The 23,110-nt window shown below is 39.6% G+C and overlaps 1 protein-coding gene across 3 annotated transcripts; it reads right to left on the reverse strand.

Annotated features, from left to right (window-relative positions):
* Positions 1–118: 118 nt before the first annotated feature.
* LOC118279725 (alpha-1,3-mannosyl-glycoprotein 2-beta-N-acetylglucosaminyltransferase) lies at positions 119–21,183 on the reverse strand. Of its 3 annotated transcripts, XM_050702381.1 has the most exons (10): positions 18,969–19,625; positions 14,236–14,360; positions 9,195–9,408; positions 6,814–6,892; positions 6,347–6,496; positions 5,376–5,466; positions 4,819–4,923; positions 3,836–3,981; positions 3,687–3,711; positions 119–1,855 (listed from the first exon to the last, which is right to left on the reverse strand). In XM_050702381.1, exons 1-10 carry the CDS (start codon positions 19,249–19,251, stop codon positions 1,742–1,744), a joined length of 1,332 nt encoding a protein of 443 aa, XP_050558338.1. In that variant the 5' UTR covers positions 19,252–19,625; the 3' UTR covers positions 119–1,741. The 3 variants fall into 3 exon arrangements, with proteins under 3 accessions (XP_050558338.1, XP_050558339.1, XP_050558337.1); XM_050702382.1 differs by lacking the exons at positions 3,687–3,711; positions 18,969–19,625 and adding an exon at positions 20,793–21,183 and having other exon boundaries at positions 3,811–3,981; XM_050702380.1 differs by lacking the exon at positions 3,687–3,711 and having other exon boundaries at positions 3,811–3,981; positions 18,969–19,624.
* Between the last annotated feature and the right edge of the window lie 1,927 nt (positions 21,184–23,110).

Genomic DNA, 23,110 nt, shown 5'->3' on the forward strand with positions numbered 1-23,110 from the left:
TCGGCAATGCCTACATGCGATGCGTACTGATGACGTCATACGGAATGCGTACGATGCGGGCCTGTGGACGCTTACCTTTAGTTTGATGTGATGTGAAGTACAAACAATTTTTTTAGAACAAAAGCAGAGCTCACACAACAAAACTTAGTACCTTCGCAATACAACTATGAATAATGTATTTCGTTCTTTATATTTTAAAACTCTATCCAATACAGTGTAAATATTCGAAAAGATTACGAGAACAAACTCGATTATATTTACATATTTATTTATTAGTAGTAGATATAGCCCGCGGCACGTAACATGGCAAGATTTTGTACACATGGGGATAAATTATTCTTAAACTGGCTTTTTTTTAAAGTATGAATAAAATAAATAAACAATGTTTCTCAACCGCATCAAAATCGGGTCAACTAATCTTAAGACACTCAGGAACAGTCTGTCAGCACGCACGCAACTGTAACACACTGACTGACTGACTGACTGACTGTATGTTACACACTGACTGACTGTATGTTACACACTGACTGACTGACTGACTGACTGACTGTATGTTACACACTGACTGACTGACTGTACGGTTGGCGCAGCGGCTGGGCAACCGGCTGCCGCGCAATCTGTAAAAAAACTGGGTTGAAACTGTATTTTTATTTTTATCAGTTTAAACCTAAATCTCGATATAATCCTGCCACGATACGTGCCGGGTAGTATATAGTAGTGACATAGTATTATGACCATATATTCATATTCACACATACAATTTATACAGACAGACACATTAAATTGCATTTTTTATGTGATAGGCAAACGAGCAGACTGATCACCTGATGGTAAGCAATCACCGCCACCCATGGACACTTACAACACCAGAGGCGTTACAAGTGCTTTGCCTTTTAAAGAAGAGTTCTGTTCGAGGAAGATACTCGACTAGTTTCAGGTTACAACAGGGGCCCATAATGATGAAATGGGCGTTGTATGACACGGTGACGTCATGCATTTAACAGTGTTTAGAGAAACTAGTAGAACATCTTCTTCGAAGCAGTTTAATGGCTCGGGCGAATCGTCTAGTGTCGAGAGGAATTATATTCGTTACTTAAGACCACTCCAAAATGAACTTTATTAAAATAATAATAAAGTTCATATTGCTGTCACCTCTAGATTGGGTCATTCTTGGAATTATAAATAATTGTAGGTAATTCGACGAGACACATACAAAATGATATCATTAGAACTTGAGACGGGATATTTACCATGTTTATTTATGTCGATGAGTTTCCGATATTTCGGCACTGTTGCAAGCGCCATGATCACGGATGAACTCAGTTCATCATAATCATAAAGACATGAAGCAATCGAAACAATGTAACCAAAAATTGTATTGTGAATCTGATTGAAAAAGAGTAACCTATGGAGTTTCTTGCTTGTTCTTCTCCATAGGAATCTACACTTTGGAACGAGCAAATAACTTCACTAGAGGACTGACCGACAGACAGACAGATGTTATTAATATTATTTATTTGCTTTGACTGACGTTCAAAAGTGCCTTCCTGGTCTATTTGAAATAAATAATGTTGACTTTGACTTTGAATAAACATGGTAAATATCCCGTCTCAAGTTCTAATAACAGTGTTAGTGACCATATCAGTTTAAAAACTTATACAAAATGATGTTTATTAAAGTTCTTGTTACCGTAGCACCTCGTTGTCTCGTACGGGGTGTAAGCAGGGACGTGGGGCGTTCGTTAGCCCCACGTGGGGTCGTACTTGTTCCACTCGAAGGAGGGCGCGAGGTACACGCGCCGCCCTCTTATGAAACACGTCACTATACCTCTGTAGGCTGTGCGAGGGACTCCGCTCTGAAATCAAGAGAAATAAAATTTAAGAAATATTTATGCCAAAGGTGTGTCATATACAATTTAAAACACATTTTTTTTTTAAAGTGGGAATATCATCCTATTGCTACTCCCGCCTTAGGTGAGGTGAGTGTCAAACTTTTACTGATCATGTTATCAAACGACGGAGCAATTCCAGACTCAGTGCTATTAATAAACGGGAGCTCAAATATATTTGGTCAATATTTTAATATATTTTGCCCGCTTTAGGGATAGAACATAACAAGAGATTGAGCTGTGACGTGGGACTGGGTCTCCGCTAAACTCACTCATACGGCGAAAATTATCGCTGTAATTATTTCACGTCGGTTCACTCCAGTCGAGTCGGCTCAATCGTGCCGAAGCATTTTTATCTTACATTTCAAAACAAGATTATAATAATTCTCGTAAGACTTACTAAATTAATTAAAAATCACGGTTTACTCACATACATTACCGCAAGCTGCGCGTCGTTGCCGCGTATGCGCACGCTGCTCATAATGAAGAGTCCCTTTGTGACTCGAAAATAGTAGAGCTTTTCTCCATTAATTTACGTAAGTAAACCGTGATTTTTAGTTAATTAAGATTAGTTTTTTCGTAAACCATGTCCAAAGCCCAGCTGTGGACTATCACAGGTTGCTGAACTCACCCTAAAATCGTCCATGAGCCCCAGCTTCTTGGCGGCGCGCTGGTACGTCTTGGCGTTGCTGTACATGACCCGCACGGGGTCCGCGCCCACAAGTTGATGATGATAATGATGTTGATGAACTCACCCTAAAATCGTCCATGAGCCCCAACTTCTTGGCGGCGCGCTGGTACGTCTTGGCGTTGCTGTACATGACCCGCACGGGGTCCGCGCCCACAAGTTGATGATGATAATGATGATGTTGAACTCACCCTGAAATCATCCATGAGTCCCAGTTTCTTGGCGGCGCGCTGGTATGTCTTGGCGTTGCTGTACATGACCCGCACGGGGTCCGCGCCCACAAGTTGATGATGATAATGATGATGATAATGTTGAACTCACCCTGAAATCGTCCATGAGCCCCAACTTCTTGGCGGCGCGCTGGTATGTCTTGGCGTTGCTGTACATGACCCGCACGGGGTCCGCGCTGAGGTCCGAGCAATGGACTATCACAGGTAGATAATGATGATGATAATGTTGAACTCACCCTAAAATCATCCATGAGCCCCAGCTTCTTGGCGGCGCGCTGGTATGTCTTGGCGTTGCTGTACATGACCCGCACGGGGTCCGCGCCCACAAGTTGATGATGATAATGATGTTGAACTCACCCTGAAATCGTCCATGAGCCCCAGCTTCTTGGCGGCGCGCTGGTATGTCTTGGCGTTGCTGTACATGACCCGCACGGGGTCCGCGCTCACAAGTTGATGATGATAATGATGATGATAAACTCACCCTAAAATCGTCCATGAGGCCGAGTTTCTTGGCGGCGCGCTGGTACGTCTTGGCGTTGCTGTACATGACCCGCACGGGGTCCGCGCTGAGGTCCGAGCAATGGACTATCACAGGTAGATAATGATGATGATAATGTTGAACTCACCCTGAAATCGTCCATGAGCCCCAACTTCTTGGCGGCGCGCTGGTATGTCTTGGCGTTGCTGTACATGACCCGCACGGGGTCCGCGCCCACAAGTTGATGATGATAATGATGATAATGTTGAACTCACCCTGAAATCGTCCATGAGCCCCAGCTTCTTGGCGGCGCGCTGGTATGTCTTGGCGTTGCTGTACATGACCCGCACGGGGTCCGCGCTAACAAGTTGATGATGATAATGATGATAATGTTGAACTCACCCTAAAATCGTCCATGAGGCCGAGTTTCTTGGCGGCGCGCTGGTACGTCTTGGCGTTGCTGTACATGACCCGCACGGGGTCCGCGCCCACAAGTTGATGATGATAATGATGTTGATGAACTCACCCTAAAATCGTCCATGAGCCCCAACTTCTTGGCGGCGCGCTGGTACGTCTTGGCGTTGCTGTACATGACCCGCACGGGGTCCGCGCTGAGGTCCGAGCCGGCCACCACCTCGCTCGCAGACATCTCCGGCAGGTTGTACACCGTCGATGTTAGCGTGTCGTCGTAGTGGTCCTGTGGAAACAAGTTTATTTATTTATTTATTAAGTGTCACCAACATAAATACAGCAATATTGCACAATAAAAATAACAATTACATACAAACTACCTTAGGCTTATCTGTATTTACAATTATGGGTAACCACAGCATGCATATTATGATTTTAAGTTTACAATAATATAAAAAAAATAATTAAAATAAAGTGTGAATAAAAAATAAACAAAAAATTAAGAGAAACAGAATGAATGGCCAATTCCAAGCTAAAGCACGTCACTCTCTCTGATAATTTTGAGGAATTTAGGGAGGCAAATGTTTTGGAGTATAAATATTTAAGGGATAAACTGAACATTGTTAGGTTATTTTGTTCTGGTAAATCTTTGCGCAAACATTGAAGTTTAAAGTTATAGAGCAAAACCTTGTGCGTTGAACTCAAACCATATTGTTTTATGTATGGTATAAGCCGGTAAACGATCGCCGCCGCCTTCGAAACACCGAAGTCGTTACAAGTACGTTGCCGGCCTTTTAGGGGTTAGGAATTTAAGGATTGTTGGAGAATCGGGGATTGGGAAGATTGGGAAAGGGTGTAATAGGGTATCCGGTAACCTCACTCACACAACGAAACACAACGCAACCGACGTGGGTTTTCGGTATGGCCGTGGTATTACTCCGGTCGAGCCGGCCCATTCGTGCCGAAGCATGGCTTTCCCACACTTAAATTTGCGCAATGAGATTTAAGCGCAAACTTGGAACCTTATTACATTTTAACCACACAAAGTGAAAGATTTAAATGATATTAAATTACATATTTTAGCTATAGGTATATTGAACAGAGTTTCAAACAATGGTATTACCTTGAGCAAGTAGGTGAGGTTGAGCTTGGTGAACTCCACATACTCCATGTTGAGCTGGATGTTCCTGAGGTGCAGGTCGAAGAACAGACCTTTACTCACGCCCACCTGGAAAGGCAGACAAACAGTCATTATTATTTAATAAGATATTACTCATATTCTCGATTAAGTTTCTGGCTACACAATGTGACAAGTGATAAATGACAGAAGTCGGACATAGACTATCGACGAGCAAATCAACGGATGACGTCATTAATCCTCCATCGCAAATGTGAATAAACATCGATAGAAAATCCCAACGAACAACAGTTGGGCAGAAAGCCCGCCAGGCATGATCACTTCGCCTGGTCGGAGGATCCTCCTTTTCTTAGGAACCTTTACTCACTGTTCCCTAAAATTTCTAGATTCGGGGATGCACGACTAGTTTTGGGTAAACCCGGGCCCTTGAATCACATGTAATTAGTACTGTCAAAAGTGTATTCTTAAAAAAACTTCTTTAATTTTCGTTAGTCGTGTATTTCAATCAATGTGTTAGCAAAATAAAATAGACATTTCCTCACCTTTCCAAAGGAGTATGTCCTGGATATCTCCGGCCTGATGCAGGCCTTACCGTCTATGTTCACTGGGTTACGCAGCCAGTCGTCGAAGAACCTGAAATAACAAGACAATATACTCATTATTGAATTACTCTTCCAGTGCCCAGTATGCAGATACTGGGCACTGGAACATTCACGCCATGCTCAATCCCAAATCAGTCAGTTTCACATTTGTAATTTGTATCTCCTCTGGTGTAGCGGGCGTCCTTGGGCGGCACTGATTGCTTACCATCAGGTGATACGTCTGCTCTTTGTCCCTATCCCATAAAAAAAGTAATAAATATTCTTGTAGATGACAAATTCTTATGACGAATTAAATAGATTTTTAATTTTCATACCCTGTCATCATCCCTATTGCAAATTTCAATTTTTAACAACTATTTTATCTGGACAAACAAGATCTGGTGAAATGAAATGTTTTTTTTTTTGTAAATAAGCTATAAAAGAGCACTTTTATGCGTCAGAATTAACACTATATCTATACTAATATTATAATCTATACTAATATTATAAAGCTGAAGAGTTTGTTTGTTTGAACGCGCTAATCTCCGGAACTACTGGTCCGATTTGAATAATTATTTTTGTGTTGAATAGTGCATTTATCGAGGAAGGCTATAGGCTATAAAACATCACGCTATGGCCAATAGGATATATATAGAATAAGAAGTAGCTAGTAAGGCATAACATTAAAATAAAACTTTTTGTGGTTTATTAAAATATGCGTTTTGTAATATTCACTGAACTTTTCGTTGATGTTTACTTCACTTGGTGGTAAAAATATTCCCTTTGCCTTATAAAGGGTTACAAAATAAAATCTAGATGAATCTAATTTCCTAACGGACTACTCTGAGAAGAAATGCCGAAAGCAAACTCAGAGCAGGTGAGCAGGGACAAAACAGATCCCGTTAAGAAGATAAAAGATGGCGTATACTCACGCAGTCGGCCATTTGGGAGCGAGTTTGCGCCACATCTCCCGGCGCAGCACCCAGCCGAGGCCGGGGAAGAAGTCGGTGCGGTGCAGCAGGTCCGGCCGGGACATGTCGATCACCTCCATCTTGCCGTTGTCGTTCCACGCTGAGATACACCTGGACACAATACATGTATACTGATTTATTTCAACAGCAATTTTCATGTGGACGATTCATAACTAGTGATAAGAATAGGTAGGTGCTTATTAACCTAAACTTTGAAAAGCAAAGAAAACAAAACGGAGACTTCCTTGGTACTATATTTTTCCCGAACAACACTTAAATACATAAAAAAAATACGATATACGAAACATATTTTCGTATATTGTCAGCCAAGATGATTGCAACTATGTGGTTTATATTAAGTCGTAAGAGGTTTCCCAATACGGTAAAAAATCAAGTGGTCTTATCTCTTTATGGATTTTAGTACTTACCAGAGCGATGGATCTTTGAGTAGAAGAGGATAAGTACCGAGGAAATACTCGAAGAAGTCTGGCGATATGTCCAGGTCATCTGGAAATTACGAAACACAGTCATTATTTTTATTTCAGAATTAACGTAACGTTTATTATTTAGTAATTTAGTACTTTTTAGTAATGCACGATTGGTGGTAAACTCCTTGTTTGCAGAGGAGTCCCAAAGTCGCAACTACGAACTGTGAATGGGCCCAATTACCCCCCTTCCCAATCCCCGATTCCCCAACAAACCTTAAATTCCTAACCCCCAAAAGGCCGGCAACGCACTTGTTACGCTTCTGGTGTTTCAAGTGTCCATGGGCGGCGGCGATTGCTTACCATCAGGTGATACATCAGCTCGTTTACCGGCGTGTTTCATAAAAAAGTGGTTTACGAGTATCTATGTATATTAGGTAAGCACGACAGACGACGAAATTGTCCCTGCATTCAATACCAAGTATGCTATTGCATTGTAATTCTAATCACCAACTTATTAGTCATACTGGGGCATAACACAGCGCTATTGAAATCTACCATCCTAGCTATACCTGTGGCTATACACGTACATGTAAATTTCTCCAACCATTACTGATAACGTTTGTGTAACAGAGACCGCTTCGCTGGGTATAACATAACATAACATAGCTAAATTAACATTTTCACGCTTGATTCGCCAAGGAGTGATAGGTAGAGGTGTCAAATTGATTATATTAGGAGCCACGTAACACCACGCCTTTTTATTACAACTTTCATGAGACATATTAAATTAATTCTTATGTTATCTACCATGGCTTGAGACTAGTCGAGTTCCTCATCAAACAGTAGTAAGTAAGTCGATAACATAATAGTTAATCACGCTTTTTATCCTAAGTTTCCCGATCGATTTTGGTCATGTTGGAAAGTCTAACTAAACTAGTCCATTACGCACGAGATATTACAGTGCACAAGTGTGTGCGCAAACACAGGTGCATCCTCAGTTCCTTCACTCTCTGAACCGATAGGACGGCAGACTGACACAACACGAGAGAAGTCCGGCGCTGGACCTTACGTATAGGCTGTACGTGCTCTTCGCAATTCCGCCATTTAATAGGTAGTGATTAGTAAGAATATGACTAAAATTAACATACAATTTTAATCCATAATCTATTGATTGGTCTATATTTTTGACAGAAACTTCTTCCACTGAGCTCGTTTGGAAGATTGTGGCGGGCTTGTACCAGTAAAAAAAGTTTAAAAATATCAGGTTTATAAAGGTACGTATTGTATGGACCGTATCATCAACAATGCCTACATGCGATGCATGCTGATGACGTCACACAGAATGCGTGCGATGCGTGCAATGCGTACGATGCGGACCTATGGACGCTTACATTTAGAGAGCGCAGCTACCCGGTCTCTGTTAAATATGTGGTTCGTTTAGTCGACTCTATCTACACCCGCGGGAAGAGTAGGGGTGGTGACAAATATATTCTACTTTCCCGTCACCATACGGACATATAATAATGTGTACAATAAAACTAATAGTCCACATTAAATACGGACTCTATAACAAAGAGTATAGAGTGTATAATACAATGAACTAACTCCGCTAACGATTCGACAAGGCCAGTTTGGTTTTGCATCGCTTATGTGAATGCTATTGTGTCGACTGGTGGCATTCAATAACTACTGATGTTGTAGAGTTTAGTATTTTCTTTATTCAATTTGTTGTTTTTATATAATATTACAGTCCGCAACAGATTTTTTATGGTATAAGCCGGTAAACGAGCACGGTAAGCAATCGCCGCCGCCCATGGAGATGCGAAACACCTGAGGCGTTACCGGCTTTTTCGGGGTTTGGGATTATATTTACACTGCCATTTCTCATTGGGCAATCGAAGTGATTAAAGCTCAAACCTTCTCCACGTGAGAAGAGGCCTTTACACAGCAAATGATGATGATGCCTCACAGAAAACCGACGTGAAAAAACGCTTGCGTTGTGTTTAGTTGTGTGAGTGAGGTTATCGGAGGCCCAATTTGGAAAATTATGGGGATCCTTCCCAATCCCCGATTCTCCAACAACCCTTTCATTCCTAACCCCTAAAAGGCCGGCAACGCACTTGTAACGCCTCTGGTATTTCTGGTGTCCATGGGCAGCGGCGATTGCTTAACATTAGGTGATCCGTCTGCTCGTTTACCGGCGTGTTTCATAAAACAAAAAAAAAAAACAAAGCGGAGTGATTAAAGCTCAAACCTTCTCCGCATGAGAAGAGGCCTTTACAGTAAATGATGATATGATATATGTATAACGCTTTGGTGTCAAGACTGTAATGTTATACTATTTTACTTTAAATAAATAAATGATCACAACAAGCACTAACCTTCAACAATAATGACGGCTTCATGTCCCAATGTCTCGAACACGTGGTTCAACGCGAACTTGTAATGCCTGGCTATCTTGTAGTAGCCTCGGAACTTCACCTTGACGCGCGGCAGCACGATCTCCGACAAATCCGGCTGTCGGACGACCGATATCGTCGGGTCGGACGCCGTGTACGACGTTATCACCTCGTAGGTCGCGTTGTGGCCGCAATCCTGGAAAAAATATACATCTTTTTTTAAGTAGAACCTATGTGTTTTTCGGTATAACATAACATTATTTATTAATACGCTGGCCACCGCATATTGTATTCACATTTCGTCAGTTATGTCAAAAGTTCTATGTAATATAACCTACTGCCATACACCGTAGAACTGCGGACTGCCTAGCGGGTTTACCGGGGCTCTGGCTCGAAAAGCAGGAATAGGAATGGGGGTGGTTTTAGGGTTCCCAACTATACTGTTAAAAACAGTATTATACTGTTTTTCACTAAATTATACTTTTTACTGTTGAACAATAATAAAGTATACAAAATACTGTTTTCAAAATGCTTAACACTACACAGTGTTAAATGTTAGACGCTCACACATATTTTTTTAAAAAAAAATAAAATACTGTTAATTTTTCTAAAATACTGTTTACTTTCCTTCTCAGACCTAAATATACTTTATTTCTTGTAAAAAAAGTTGGCAACCCTAGTGGTTTTAGTCAGTAAGAGTCTAACTATCCCTCGCCTGTCCCAAGGAGGGAGAAGTCCGCAGTCCGAAGTTTCGCTCAATAAAAAAAATGACATACACCGAGGATAATTTTAAACTCCATATTTTAGCGAAATCGGAGACAAACTCGGCCAACGAGCAGGAAAACTAATATTAAGACAGGTGTTTTAAGTATAGGTAGGTAATAATGAAATTCTTAACATAAGGCTAATTGTTTAATCAGCCTGTATCTAGTTTCAATGATAATATAATATAAAGACAATAAACAGACACTCCATAATCAAAGCTATTTCATACCTTAGATGCCAAAGTATTTAATTCGTTAAAACTGCCTTGTTGGTTAAAGGAAAGTCAGCATTTCTATTTAAACGAGCAGATGATAAGCGCTCAACGCCACCCATGGACACCAGTGTAACACCAGCGGAGGCACAGGCGCGTTGCCGAACTTTTGGATAAAAAGGAATAAGCTCCTTTCTTGTAGGTTTGAAGGTGCTATTAATCCTTTCCTTAAACACACATTTTAATTCGAAGCCATGGATGTCGTAACGCGTTACGCATTACCAGGGTTCCAGCTCGAAGCAGGAGCAGAAACGGGGTGTGGTTTTTAGTCGGTAAGACTCAGACACACTCTCGATCAGGCTTACTATCGAAGAGGCCTTTGTCCAGCAGTAGAATAAAACTGTCTAATGATTATGATGATTATGAGGAAAGCATTTTAGGTCGACTTTTTTAATAAGAAAGCAACCCAACAATATTTTTTAAACGTTGCCCTACACTATGATTTTCTCCTGTGTCGTGGGTGCGTTTACAAACATACAAAATCACATACACATGACACTCAGACCCGAAACAACAATTTGTGGATCACACAAAGAGTTGCTCCGTGCGGAAATCGAGGCAACTACACTTTGCGTACCTAGCAGCCAATTACCCAGCCACCGCTTAAACCGTGCAAATTTGTCCCGTGCAGTAAGCTGTCTTCCTATGTCGTGGGTGCATTTACAAACATACAAATTCACATACACATCACACCCAGAACGCGAAACAATAATACTTATTCAAATCACTATCATAATCATAATATTATCATATCATTCGGTAACCAATCATACATCCATCACGCAGATCCGTTACGTAGGTATTTACATCCGTGATCTATCTTTGCGCGGAATTTTATCAAAATCTGTACAGTAGTTTAGCATGTTTCAAATAGGAACTGATATCTAATTATTAACTTGATAATGAGATTTATTTATTACATTAAAGCAAAGAACCGCTTTACATTTACATCACATCTTATCTTTACGTTTACATCCTGAATTTTGGAGTGATCATACGTAAGAAAATTAGTTAAAGCTTTTAACTACAGTACCCTCAGTACGAGTTTGGTTTACGTTTAACGAGATCGAAACGAGAACGCGTTCGGGGCTCTGATTGGTTCGTTCATACCAGCCGTCCAATCGGAGCGCCGAACGCGGTCTCATCAGAGCACAGGGATCAGAGCACATGCCTCATAGCCTATATGTGGCTATAACCTATACAAATACTAACTAACTAGGACCGCGTGAGGGAACGAACCTCCTCGCGACGGCTGGGGCGTGCAAGTGCTCAAAGAGCTATAAGACCACCACAGATGGGGTCCAGTAGGGCTGATGCCTGATCCGGAGCTGCGGACTACCTAGCGGGTTTATCGGGGCTCCGGCTCGACAAGCAGGAGTAGGAACGGGGTGGTTTTTAGTCAGTAAAGTATGACACTCCCTCTCGCCTCGCCCAGGGCGGAAGAAGTCATCTGATGATTTTACCTTAAAAAACCTATTAAAATAAAAACCATAATCTTATGTATAGTTTACATACAATACTTTATTACTAAGCCAGGCGCTGCATAACTTGATCAAAAAATGTGTAGCAACTAGTAATAAAATGTCTGTCACGAAACTGTTACTCCTTATCACTGGCTCGCCCGTAAACCGTGTATAATTGTCTCTGATAACTGTAATCACCTCACGGACAGATGCGAATAAATGTTTGACGAAATTATCACTTTTTTGAGCATTTAATACTTAGAGTGCTTTTCCACAAGAGATATGCGTATATGTTCGACTGCACGGTTGGCGCGGTGGCAACTGGCTGCCGTGCAACGTGTGGCGGGTTCGATTCCCGCACTCTTTGTGTGACCCACAGATTGTTGTTTCGGATCTGAATATCATGTGAATGTGAAATTGTATGTTTGTAAACGCACCCACGACACAGGAGAAAATCTTAATGTTACGTTGTTGTGGATGCGTTTGGCTTCCACCAATCATTTTAATTGGTACACATAGTATAGCACTGGTGGAAACGGATTCAGCTAAGCTATGTTTTTTATATGGAAAGATGCATGCTGTGGATAGCTTCCCTACTATCGATACATCGCATACTCGAGCTGCGCATCTTTCTCGCACAGCTACATAGCTTAGTATCAGTGGAAACAGTCATAGTTTCACAGCTTAGCTATTACATCTTCGTAGCATAGCTACATAGCACATCTCTGGTAGAAACTCATTCTAACTATTTAAAATAGCAAGTAAATTCTTATCAAATTTCGTCAATAGAAAGTTGTTTCTTATTTAAATTAGATAAACAACTGTATTACTATTAGAAAACTAACTACTAACTATTTTAGAAAAACTTCCTTGGTATTGTAGCTACCCAAAAACATTATAAAATAGTTTTCCATAAGACGGATCACTGCTGCAGCTTGTTTAACATTTTTATCAAAATATAAACTATATTTTTCCTTAATCGTATTCCGCAAAAGTTGATTACATTGGCGTTGTTTAATAATAATGTGTAGTTAGTTACCTACTTTGAATTTTCCTGTTTTTAAACTCATTTTGATAAAGCGAAACTCTCAGTAGAGTTGAAATTGGATCAGCCTGTGAATGTCCCACTCCTCTCACACGGAAAAGGAATGAACATTACCATTACCACGCTCACATAAAGCGGATCGGCGATCAACAGCCTATAAGTGGCCACTGCTGACCAAAATCCTCTTCTTGCACGGAGAAGGTTCGAGTATTAATCACTACGCTTGCTCAATGCGGGTTGGCGATTTCAAACTTATAATTAGAAATTATAAGCCCAGGTTTCTTTCTCCGTTTGTCAGTGGTGTCTAAATAATCTTAGAACGTACACATAACTCCGAAAAAGTTACATTGGTACTTGCCGTTGGTAGCTTTCGAAATTGCACTTTCATGCATAATGAAAAGCGGGTGTAAATTATCCGGGCTGTCTGTCACATTTCGTCGCCCTCTCCGCTAACTGTCGTATCTCACAAACTGACGTATCTGCACTGACATTAAATAGATACCTTAGGGCTTTAGGGCGACTACAAAATTAAAGAATAAGCCAAGACCTATATAAAAAACTTATTAATTCATTGATAAAGCCACAAATAACGCATCTACAGTTATTTAACTGTAACGCCCGAAAAACGGTTGCCCTGGAAAAACATCAATTGGTAGTTAGGACAGTTAGCCGGGAGGGTGACGGTTTTTGTATAATTAAAATATGTACAGTATAACTGTGTACATTTTATTGATTATACGGTCTGGATGTACAACCGAATCTTAAAGGATTTGGACGATTGGGCGGTTTTCGAGCAGCACCCTCAGTACGAGTTGGCTTTATGTTTAAAGTAATCGAAAGGAGAGCGCGTCCTACGCTCTGATTGGTTGGTTCATTCGTGCCGGCCTATCAGAACGCCGATCGTTCTCTCGTTTCGTTATCGTTCCACGTATAGCGTACAGATAATTTTCGAGCAGGGAATCCCAATAATCCCTATTATTTATATTGGATTTACACCAACAATTGTAGGTACGAAAGCAATGCAAAGAAAACCTACAATTACAATGAAAATCTTTACTAATGAGATTTGGGTGACAAATTCCAAAGCAGTTACTGGTATTGTTCCTAAATAGTGTGCGATGAAAGCATTTTTTGCGATGACTAGATGGCACTTCAGTCGATTGAGATCCATGATTTTATAAAAATTTTAACCGACTTCCCCAAAAGGAGTTTCTCAATTCGGTCGGTATGTTTTTTCTATGTCACACGGATTCCGTCGAGGTTTATGGGCCGATTTGCGGATATACAGTGAGCAAGTGAAACCGGCGCATTTTGGTCAAATTGAAATAACTATTTATTATGTTTTTCTCAGGAATATGAGCCTCTAACACGGCTTGAAACTAGTCGACTTCCTCGTCAAATAGTTACGTGAATAGGCCGAAAAACATCATAATGAATTTAAATAAGATTAGGTTATATTTAGAAAGATTCTTCACTTACCTGGCTAACAATAATAGGGAAGGTTTCTTTACTCGGTCTGAATTTGACCAGGTTGTCGAGGCACCGCTGCACCGTCACCCTGTCACACGCTATCACTAGTACCGGCAGGATGGGTTGAGATAGATCTGGAATTAAGTTAAAAATAATTAATGTAATCATTCATCATTTTATCAGCCACAAGACATTAAACATAGACCTTCCCCAATGACTTCCAGATATGACGGTTGGAATTTCCAAGTAGGAGCAACCTGCATTCAAAGTTAAAGCATTTCAGTAATATAAATCCTTAGAAAAGGACTTTTGAAATTAATTATCCGTCAATGAAGCTAAACGTTATTTTTAATGGAATAGGGGGCAAACGACCAGCGCCGCCCATGGACACTCACAACACCAGACGAGACACATGTGCGTTGTCGGCCTTTTAAAAAGTAATTCGCTTTTTTCTTGAAGGTCGTATGTTCGTTCCAAAATGTTAGATACGTATAGACAGGGCGAGATCGGAATCGGGCTTCGGGATTGCCAAGATTGGATTTCCTAGTTTAGAGACGTTAAACAGTTCTTCGTCATCATCATTTCAATCATCGATGCGTTACGTTACATATACAATGCAACACATGAAAATAACATAGAATTTAAACGTCCAAACTATATAATAATTGATGTAGGCTGCCCATGAAAAATACCTATTAAATTTACACAAACGTTTCGATGTTTTAAACCGAAACGAATTGAGAGTAATTTTCAGTTATTTTTTTACAACCATTTTGTAGTGTTTTGAACGATGAATTTTAGTTTTTAACCATGATGGAGTCTAAACACATTTGTCACCTATTCACCACCCTTGCGCTTCCTTCGACAGAGACCGGGCGTTCTCTGATAAACGTGAACCTTTTAAGTCTTTGACTGCCAATAGAAAACTGTTGAAGGCAAATCCTCCGCTAACGTCGGTCACCGGTGACTACCACGGCGTTCAATGTGTTAAACTGGTCTCTATCCCGTCTTGCAAGGTGGAGATTTTGGCACTCTTGTTAGTGGAGACTCATAGTCCATCAGTGGATATTATCAAGGACTGTTGATGTTTAAAAAGGTAGAAATGCTACTTTCTCTCCTAAAACTGCAACCTAAAGGCAGCTTGCAGTGTCATCTAAAGTTTAAACTTTCCCTGCTAAGAGCATGGGGATCATAGCAAACCTTTTAGAGTTTAGAGACTTCTAGCTTTTTAGAGGAGAGGAAGGAATTTAGCCTTCTGTAACATTAATCGTCGTGTTTTTCGCCGGTTTTCTGTGAGGCCGTAGTATCACTCCGGTCGAGCCGGCCCATTTGTGCAGAAATCATGTCTCTCTCACGTGAGCGACATAAGCTGCTCTAAATCCGTTTACCATTTTGGTTTTCCCAAAACGATAATATCTACGTACGGGTATTAAAGTTATTATTGAAATAGATAAACAATCTTATTAACTTTATCTCATTGAATAACGTCACGCCTTTTATCCCCGGAGGGGTAGGCAGAAGTGCACATTACGGCACGTAATGCCGCTACACAATGTACACTTACTTTTCACCATTTGCGTTATAAGTCCCATGTAATAGGGGGTGAGCTTATTGCCATATACTGGGCACATTTCCAGACTCCGTGCTACTGCTGAGAAATTTTCGAAAAACCGAAAAATAACTACCCAGCCATACTTTGTCCTTATTGTTATTACAAATACATAATTGTTATCACACATGGTTCGCCAGATGTGGCCAGATGATGGTTTATCTCAGTATCGCAAGCTTTATCACCAGCTGACCTATTATATATCAGCTTGCATTTTAGACTCTATCTTCTACAAAATAGAGTAGGTTTTCATATTTGTATAAGTCTTGCACTTAATTTATATAACTAATTTAGTACATAGTTATTATTTTTATCTGTGCTGTGTCGATTGGTGTGTCTGCATTTCTTTCAATCGTGTGTTTTGATGCGTTATTCCACGAAGAGGTAGGCGGATATGCAACACTTTTTTTTGAGGGGGAAAATCATACAATTCCTGTACTTCTCTCGCCTTGGGCGAGAAGGTGAGAGAAGTATAGGGCGATATATATATGTATACATTGACGAGAGGGACTGTCAGCCTGAGTAAAAACCACACACTCCGTTCCTACTCCTGCTTTTCGAGCCGGAGCCCCGGTAAACGCTAGGTAGTCCGCAGCTCCGGATCAGGCATCAGCCCTAATGAACCCACTGGGATGTGCCGTAGCAGGCGTCGCATCGTCGGGGTTCAGAAGCAGGTGTACTTAGAGGACTCGGCTGCGTTTAGGTACAGAGTGTGGCCACCGGGGTGGTTTTAGTTAGTGAGGTAAAAATCCGGAAATACCAGAATAGAGCACGGAATAGAGGGCTAAGTATATAGAGGACGAGTTTGTATTACGTTGAACGATATCGAGACGACATGGCATTTGCTCTGATTGGTTGGTTTATTCGAGCCGGCCAATCAGAGCCCCGAACGCGCTCTTTAGCGATTACTTTGAACGTATTGCTATATGAGTTTGCTAACTCGTACTAAGGGTACAGATCATGGGTATAAGAGATCACAGAGTTTATAATCACCATTGTTAATAAATTCCCAAGCTGTTTAACATTTTGAGCATAGTTTGGCAACACTGGGCGGTTGGCCAAAACATAAAACCTTTGTTGACACAACTGTTCAGATGGATATTTCGCTATGGCAACTATTTGTAAACTTATTATCTTTTGTGAGATGAAAAATCGAGACAATCGGATTGAGGAGTGATTATGATTAACAATAGGTTACTTTCCTACTGGTCAAATTCAATACTTTTTTCGAAACGTCGCAAACGATATTTTCTATAAACTTTGTATGAAATAGTGCGTTATGACGTCATAAGTTTTTGACGTCAAATGGTAGACTTATTTCTAGAAATTTAACTAGAAAACATCGAAAATTAAATAGTTCATCTAATTTATGAATGAGAGTGTAATGTAATAATTTATTTTTAACCGAGGATAGTACCCAATTAGGATTGCTGGATCGATAAAAAAATAGACTTTTAATAAACAACTATCGCGCAAACTGGCCTCATTGGTTGAGCGGTCGCAAGCGTTGACGAGGAATGTTCAATTCTTAGTTTTTCGGAAATGTTTAGTAACGGCATGAAAGCTGGAATCAGTGTAGGGCAATAGGCTCACTAATGAAAAGAGGGTCTCTGGATAATAATAACCATTAAATAACTGCACAAAAAGAAACAATCTACTAGTATAACTAAACTTTAAATTATTATTAAAAAACTATTTGACTGCACGGTTGGCGCGGTTTATGGGTGACCGACTGCCACGCAACGAATAACGGGTTCGATTCCCGCACGTGATCCACAAATTGTTGTTTCGAATCTGGATGTCATGTGTATATGAAATTGTATCTTTGTAAACAACACACGACACAAGAGAAAATCCTAGCGTGGGGTAAAGTTTAAAGTAAATAAAAAATAGTCAAACAGGTGCACAACAAATTAGTTTACAATAGTTATAGCTACCTACCTGTTAATATATTATGTAACCAGAGACCATACCTATGATTGCAACACCTGACTAAACATGAGTGCATTGACATTTTGTTTGTCATACATTTAGCACAATACCAGTCACGGTCGTTTATAGCTAACGGAACTATTTTGACTAACCTTTTTACAGTAGAGTGACAAATATTTTTTTATCTGTGCAGTTTTATCTGACATTTTTTTGTTGATGAATGGTGATTTTTTTAAAATTACGAGTAGATGTTCAGGATATAATATTTTTTATCTGTGATATTGTACCTGATTTGTTTATAATATTGATGCATGATGATATTTTATTTAAATAAAAAGAATGTAGAGGAAATATAGTGTTTTAAAAAAAGTAGTAATTGTAGTTATGAAATATTTTTCAAAATATTTTATTTATTTAGCCAAACGTTTTCTATTTATAAATGGTGCTCTCATAAATACATTAACATAGGCCTCCTCCAATGACTTCCAGATTAGCAGGTTGGAAGCTGCCTGTATCCAGCGCTTCCTGAACTTTTTATCAGGTTTTCTCTGTCCACCTTGAGGATATTGTAGGGACAGGCAAAATAATGCATGTAATTATGTCTTGTGGTGGTAGGAACATGGTGATTCACCATCATAGGTCACAAATGGTGATGAATGTGATGGTGAATAATAATAATAACTTATGAATGAATAATAAATGCTATTCTTTACACTAGGTAAAAAATAGCAGGAAAGACAACTGGAACACCTACAGGATACACTTGTTGTTAGTTTATGCCTGTTAATAATCCTGTCACTTGTTTGACCCTTAGCAAATGTACTGTCTTATGACCTGATGATGGTGCATAAGACATTTGATAGGTTAAAAAGATATAGATGCTTAAGAAGTATGTTACATACTATAAGTGGGAGGCACTGGTTTCTGCCTCTGTGCATGATAAAAAGCTCTTAATATATGCATTTGCAATAACATAACATAATATTCAACGAAACACCTACTTTTTACCATTTATGTTATAAGTCCCATGCAACTAATATGAAGTGAACCTATTGCAACCAACAACCTCATAGATCAATTTAATTTTTTTATTACAACATAATGAGTTTGTATACAAATGTGTTCTGAATTCAAAATCATCACAGAAAGGTAAACACTGGCTATTAAAAATACATATTTAAAAAAAAGAAGAGGTACTTACGCTGCATAACTTCTGAATCTTTAAGACTATCTTCTTCGCCACCAACATTTTCACCTTCTGATATCTTTTTTAACTTCTTTACTTTCGCCAAAAGGCTTTTACTCTCAGCCATCTGAGCATCCACTTGTTTCTGAAGCTTTATTATCTTTTTTTCTATTTCTACAGCAGGATCTTTTTGTGGAACAGCTCGTGGCACTTCTATTACAGAAGCATATGATAGTAACACCCATAAAAACACTACACAGCCCACAAAAATGAGGGCTTTCTTCACGTTTAAACGCATTTTGAATATCTATTTTACTAACGTTTTAGAGATAAATTGAGCGTCATGAACCGTTTATCTCGTCCATATTCCTGTTATATTTGTTCTTGCTAACCACTGGACGCGAAAGTAAACAAAAAACATCACTAAATTCTTAATAATGTACCACAGAACATCCAGTTCGAAATCTTAACACAACATTAACGTGTTACGCATATTTGCGGGGACAGAAAGTTTATTATACGTATTAGCACTTATAGTTCAGATAAGGCGACTAGTTTCCAATTTGATAATTGAAAAATTACAATATTTTTCCATTTAAAAACCACAACAAACACCGCTCGGACGTGTGTACACGTCAAAAAACAAATGACGGCTGACAGCGGTGTGACCAGGTTATGATAGATTTTTGTACCGAGATTTGGTAGAAATTAATACGTGTTCTGTTTAATAATTTGGGTTTTTTGGTAGTTTTATTTTAATTGAATACGATTAATAAGGAGAGCCGACCTGAAGCAAACAAGCCAAGTGTTAGGGCACCTAATTACAGAGAGGCGCCGCGAGACGTACGTGCCCAACTACCCATAAAGTGGTTGCAATTTCGCCAAAAATTAGGGGCGCCTAGGAAGTTATTGCCTAGCGCGCTCTCTAGATTTAATACGGATCTAGTAATTGGTCAGACTAAAATTAATTATTTTAGAAATTCTGAATCAAGCACTGTATACAATTACATAAAACATCTGTCTTAATTATAAGTCCAACATGATAAAATAAAATAATGAAAATTCGACACAGCGAAGTTAATTTAATTTAAAAATCGTTTGTTAAGGAAATAATTGGGTAATATCTGTACTTACACAACTAATCAAAAAGCAATATTTAATCCAGAAAGGTACCTATTGTTATAATAAAAAAAAACATGGATTTAAAAAGTTTGCCTTACTTTTAATGTTATAAGCTAGTGGTTGAACTACTTAGTAGTGTTATAATTAATGTTATAAGCTAGTGGTTGAACTACTTAGTAGTCCAACTACTGGGTGGACAGACGGTCTGATGAAGGTCGCAGAAAGCCGCTAGATATAGATCGATATAACTGATTCTGGTTAATAGGATTATAATGATGAGCTAGTAGAAGTCAAGACTCAGGGTCTTTATTTTCTAAAGGATTAGGCAAAGCTGATAATAAATTCCTTCCACTTTTACTAAGTTGTTCTAAGCCGCCAAAGTAACCTGAATTAGAGGTGAGTTTCTGGTACGACCCAGATTTTCAGAATTTTCAAATCTTAATAACACCTGAAGTTGAAATGGATCCGAGACTTCTTGTTCAGCAGGCACGTTTGGTTTGACACACCCATTAGACAAACGAGGTAAAAAATCCTAATTACTTGACTCATGTTGGAAAATCTCATCTAAATCCGTTGCGTAGTTTAAAAGACTAATGTATAGGGATAGAGAACAGAAAGCGACTTTGTTTTATACTAGACCGACAAAATTGCCCATTAATTATTGTCGATGCTACTTGAAAACTTTCGAAATAAAATAAAACTTATTTAAATACTCACACATCTTCAGAATATCCATCGCCGCATTCCGTTTAGTTTGAACGCTGATGAACACATCAGCATTAAAAAAATCCATCAAAATGATATATAAAGTCAAAATAAATGAAAAAACACAAAACATCCGAAGGGAACAGCATCCTGACCATCGTTTGCAAATACTCCACAACCCAAACGGTTTACCCATTTCACACACAGTTCAACACTTTCCTTGATACCAATAGCCACGAGAAAAAAACTCGTAAAAGATTAAAAAACAAACACCATGGCTCATAAACCATTAATCATTATTTAATGGCTTTATGCACATTTCAGGTTGAGAAGAAGTTTTAGTTTAAAGAGGCCGGCAGCGAGTGTGTAATGTTTCTCAAAATTCATAGATTCTATGCTTAAGTAGTGGTACCTGAACTATGTGTTATCAATGATCTTGAACAGGCAATAAATAATGCAATCAACTCAAAACTATAGCTCAATGCGTAACCACATAACAATGTTATCGATGATTTGCAGTTTTAAGTGGGTGGTAACAAGAACATGCATTATTAGCTCAAGTGCCGTATTATTTCAAAGTTATACACCGCGAGCCTAGCACACGAAAATGCTTTAAACGTCGATCAAGGCCCGAGTGAATAGGTTGCTTATGGGCAGACGTGTTCCATCGTAGGCCGCATCATCACTTACCATCAGGCGAGATAGCGGCCAAACGTCGGCCCATTTAACATAAAAAAAACAGCCAGTCGGCAGTCCTTACAGCTTGCCCGATTAAAGCTGGTCATGTAGGGACGGTAGAGTAGGTATAATACAGTCTCTCTCTCGTCTCCAGTTCGGTCCTACACCTACTCCTCCTGCGGGTGTCAATCCAAGACCAGACAGCAGATAATTATACCACCACTACATACTGCAAGTTCACCTGTGTCTACCTTTTTTAAAGGGGAAAAAATCATCCAATATCTTCTCTCGCTCGGGTCAGGCGTTAGCCTACAACTGTATAAAGTCAAAATCAAAGCATTTATCTCAATTAATCCTAAATTAAAACCACCCCATTCCTAGGGACCCCTACTCTTCTAGCCGGGGCCCGAGTTTACGGTTGCTGGAGATCATCGACACCCGCAATGTCTAAAGCAGCCCGCTTCCTCCTTAGCCAGCATGAGCGCTTCACAGAAGGAGGAGACAATCAATCCACCTCACTCCACACCATGGCCTGAACCAGAGCCGTACACGAAAGGTCGTAACTGTATCTATCTTTGAAGACAACGTGTAAATATCACCGGGATTATCACATAACTGATGAATAGTACGTGTTATATAGAAAAGCCGCACCTCTGTCTACCGCTTCAGTGATTAAACGACATGACGTTATGTACTTTCAAAATAACCGAACACCGAACTAAATATTTGTCTGTATGGTCTGCTGCCAAATATTTATTGATCAATGAAGATCTATGTCGTTTGCCAAAGCGATTGTCATGAGGCTATGTGTTGACAGCGCGCCTAATTAAATATAATAGTTGCAACAGACCATTGGTCGATGTATGCGATTTATAATACCAAAGTTCACGAATATGGAAGACTACTTATAAGCACACTATAGTTACAGTTTTTGCGTACAATTTACTGCCTCGTTGGCCGAGTGGTTGCAAGTGCGACTGCCAGGCAAGGGGTCTCGCGTTCTATTCGCGGGTCGGGCGAGGTATTATTGGGCGTTTTCGGTTTTTCGAAAATTTCTCAGTAGTAGCATGGAGTCTGGAAATGTGTCCGGTATATGGCATACGGCAATAGGACAACATGGTACTTACAACAGAAATTGTACAGTGACATTAGGTTACATAATGTGCACCTCTGCCTACCCCTTCGGCGATTATAGGCGTGACGTATATGTGTGTGTGCGCACAATTTAGAATTACAATTTTCATTGTTTATGATTAAATTATCACCACAAATCAAAATCACAATTCAAATCTCCCACTGTGGGATAAGACCTCAGGAATAAGCATTAGTTACCACCATTATTAGAGACAGATTGATTGCCTCTGTCTTAACCGTATGTAAATACTGTCTAAGAAAAAGTCACATTAGTATTTGCCAGGTTTCGGCCTTCTCAAGATGATTATGACCATTCAGTTAATTGGTCTATCTCAATGTTTATGACTATTAAGTTAATAAACAACAGGACTAAAACTTTCAACCAAGTAGGAAAGCAAACAAACATTCCTTAGTGTGAAGTTGTATGTCTTTTTGTGTCAAATATTTTGTGTGACATTAAGGAATACCATAAATTCCTCCGATTCATACAAAAACTGTCTTTATAGGTTCCGCGCAGT

Source organism: Spodoptera frugiperda, chromosome 22, assembly GCF_023101765.2.
Source record: "Spodoptera frugiperda isolate SF20-4 chromosome 22, AGI-APGP_CSIRO_Sfru_2.0, whole genome shotgun sequence".
NCBI classification, from domain to species: Eukaryota; Metazoa; Arthropoda; class Insecta; order Lepidoptera; family Noctuidae; genus Spodoptera; species Spodoptera frugiperda.

Excerpts from the sequence above, each read along its gene's own strand:
- LOC118279725 (XM_050702381.1), bottom strand. The coding sequence starts at position 19,251 with ATGCGTTTAAACGTGAAGAAAGCCCTCATTTTTGTGGGCTGTGTAGTG. Across the intron at positions 14,361-18,968 it reads AGATTCAGAAGTTATGCAGC|ATCTATCTCAACCCATCCTG; the intron begins GTAAGTACCTCT and ends ACTTAATTCCAG. Across the intron at positions 3,712-3,835 it reads TACCAGCGCGCCGCCAAGAA|ACTCGGCCTCATGGACGATT; the intron begins GTTGGGGCTCAT and ends CGCCGCCAAGAA.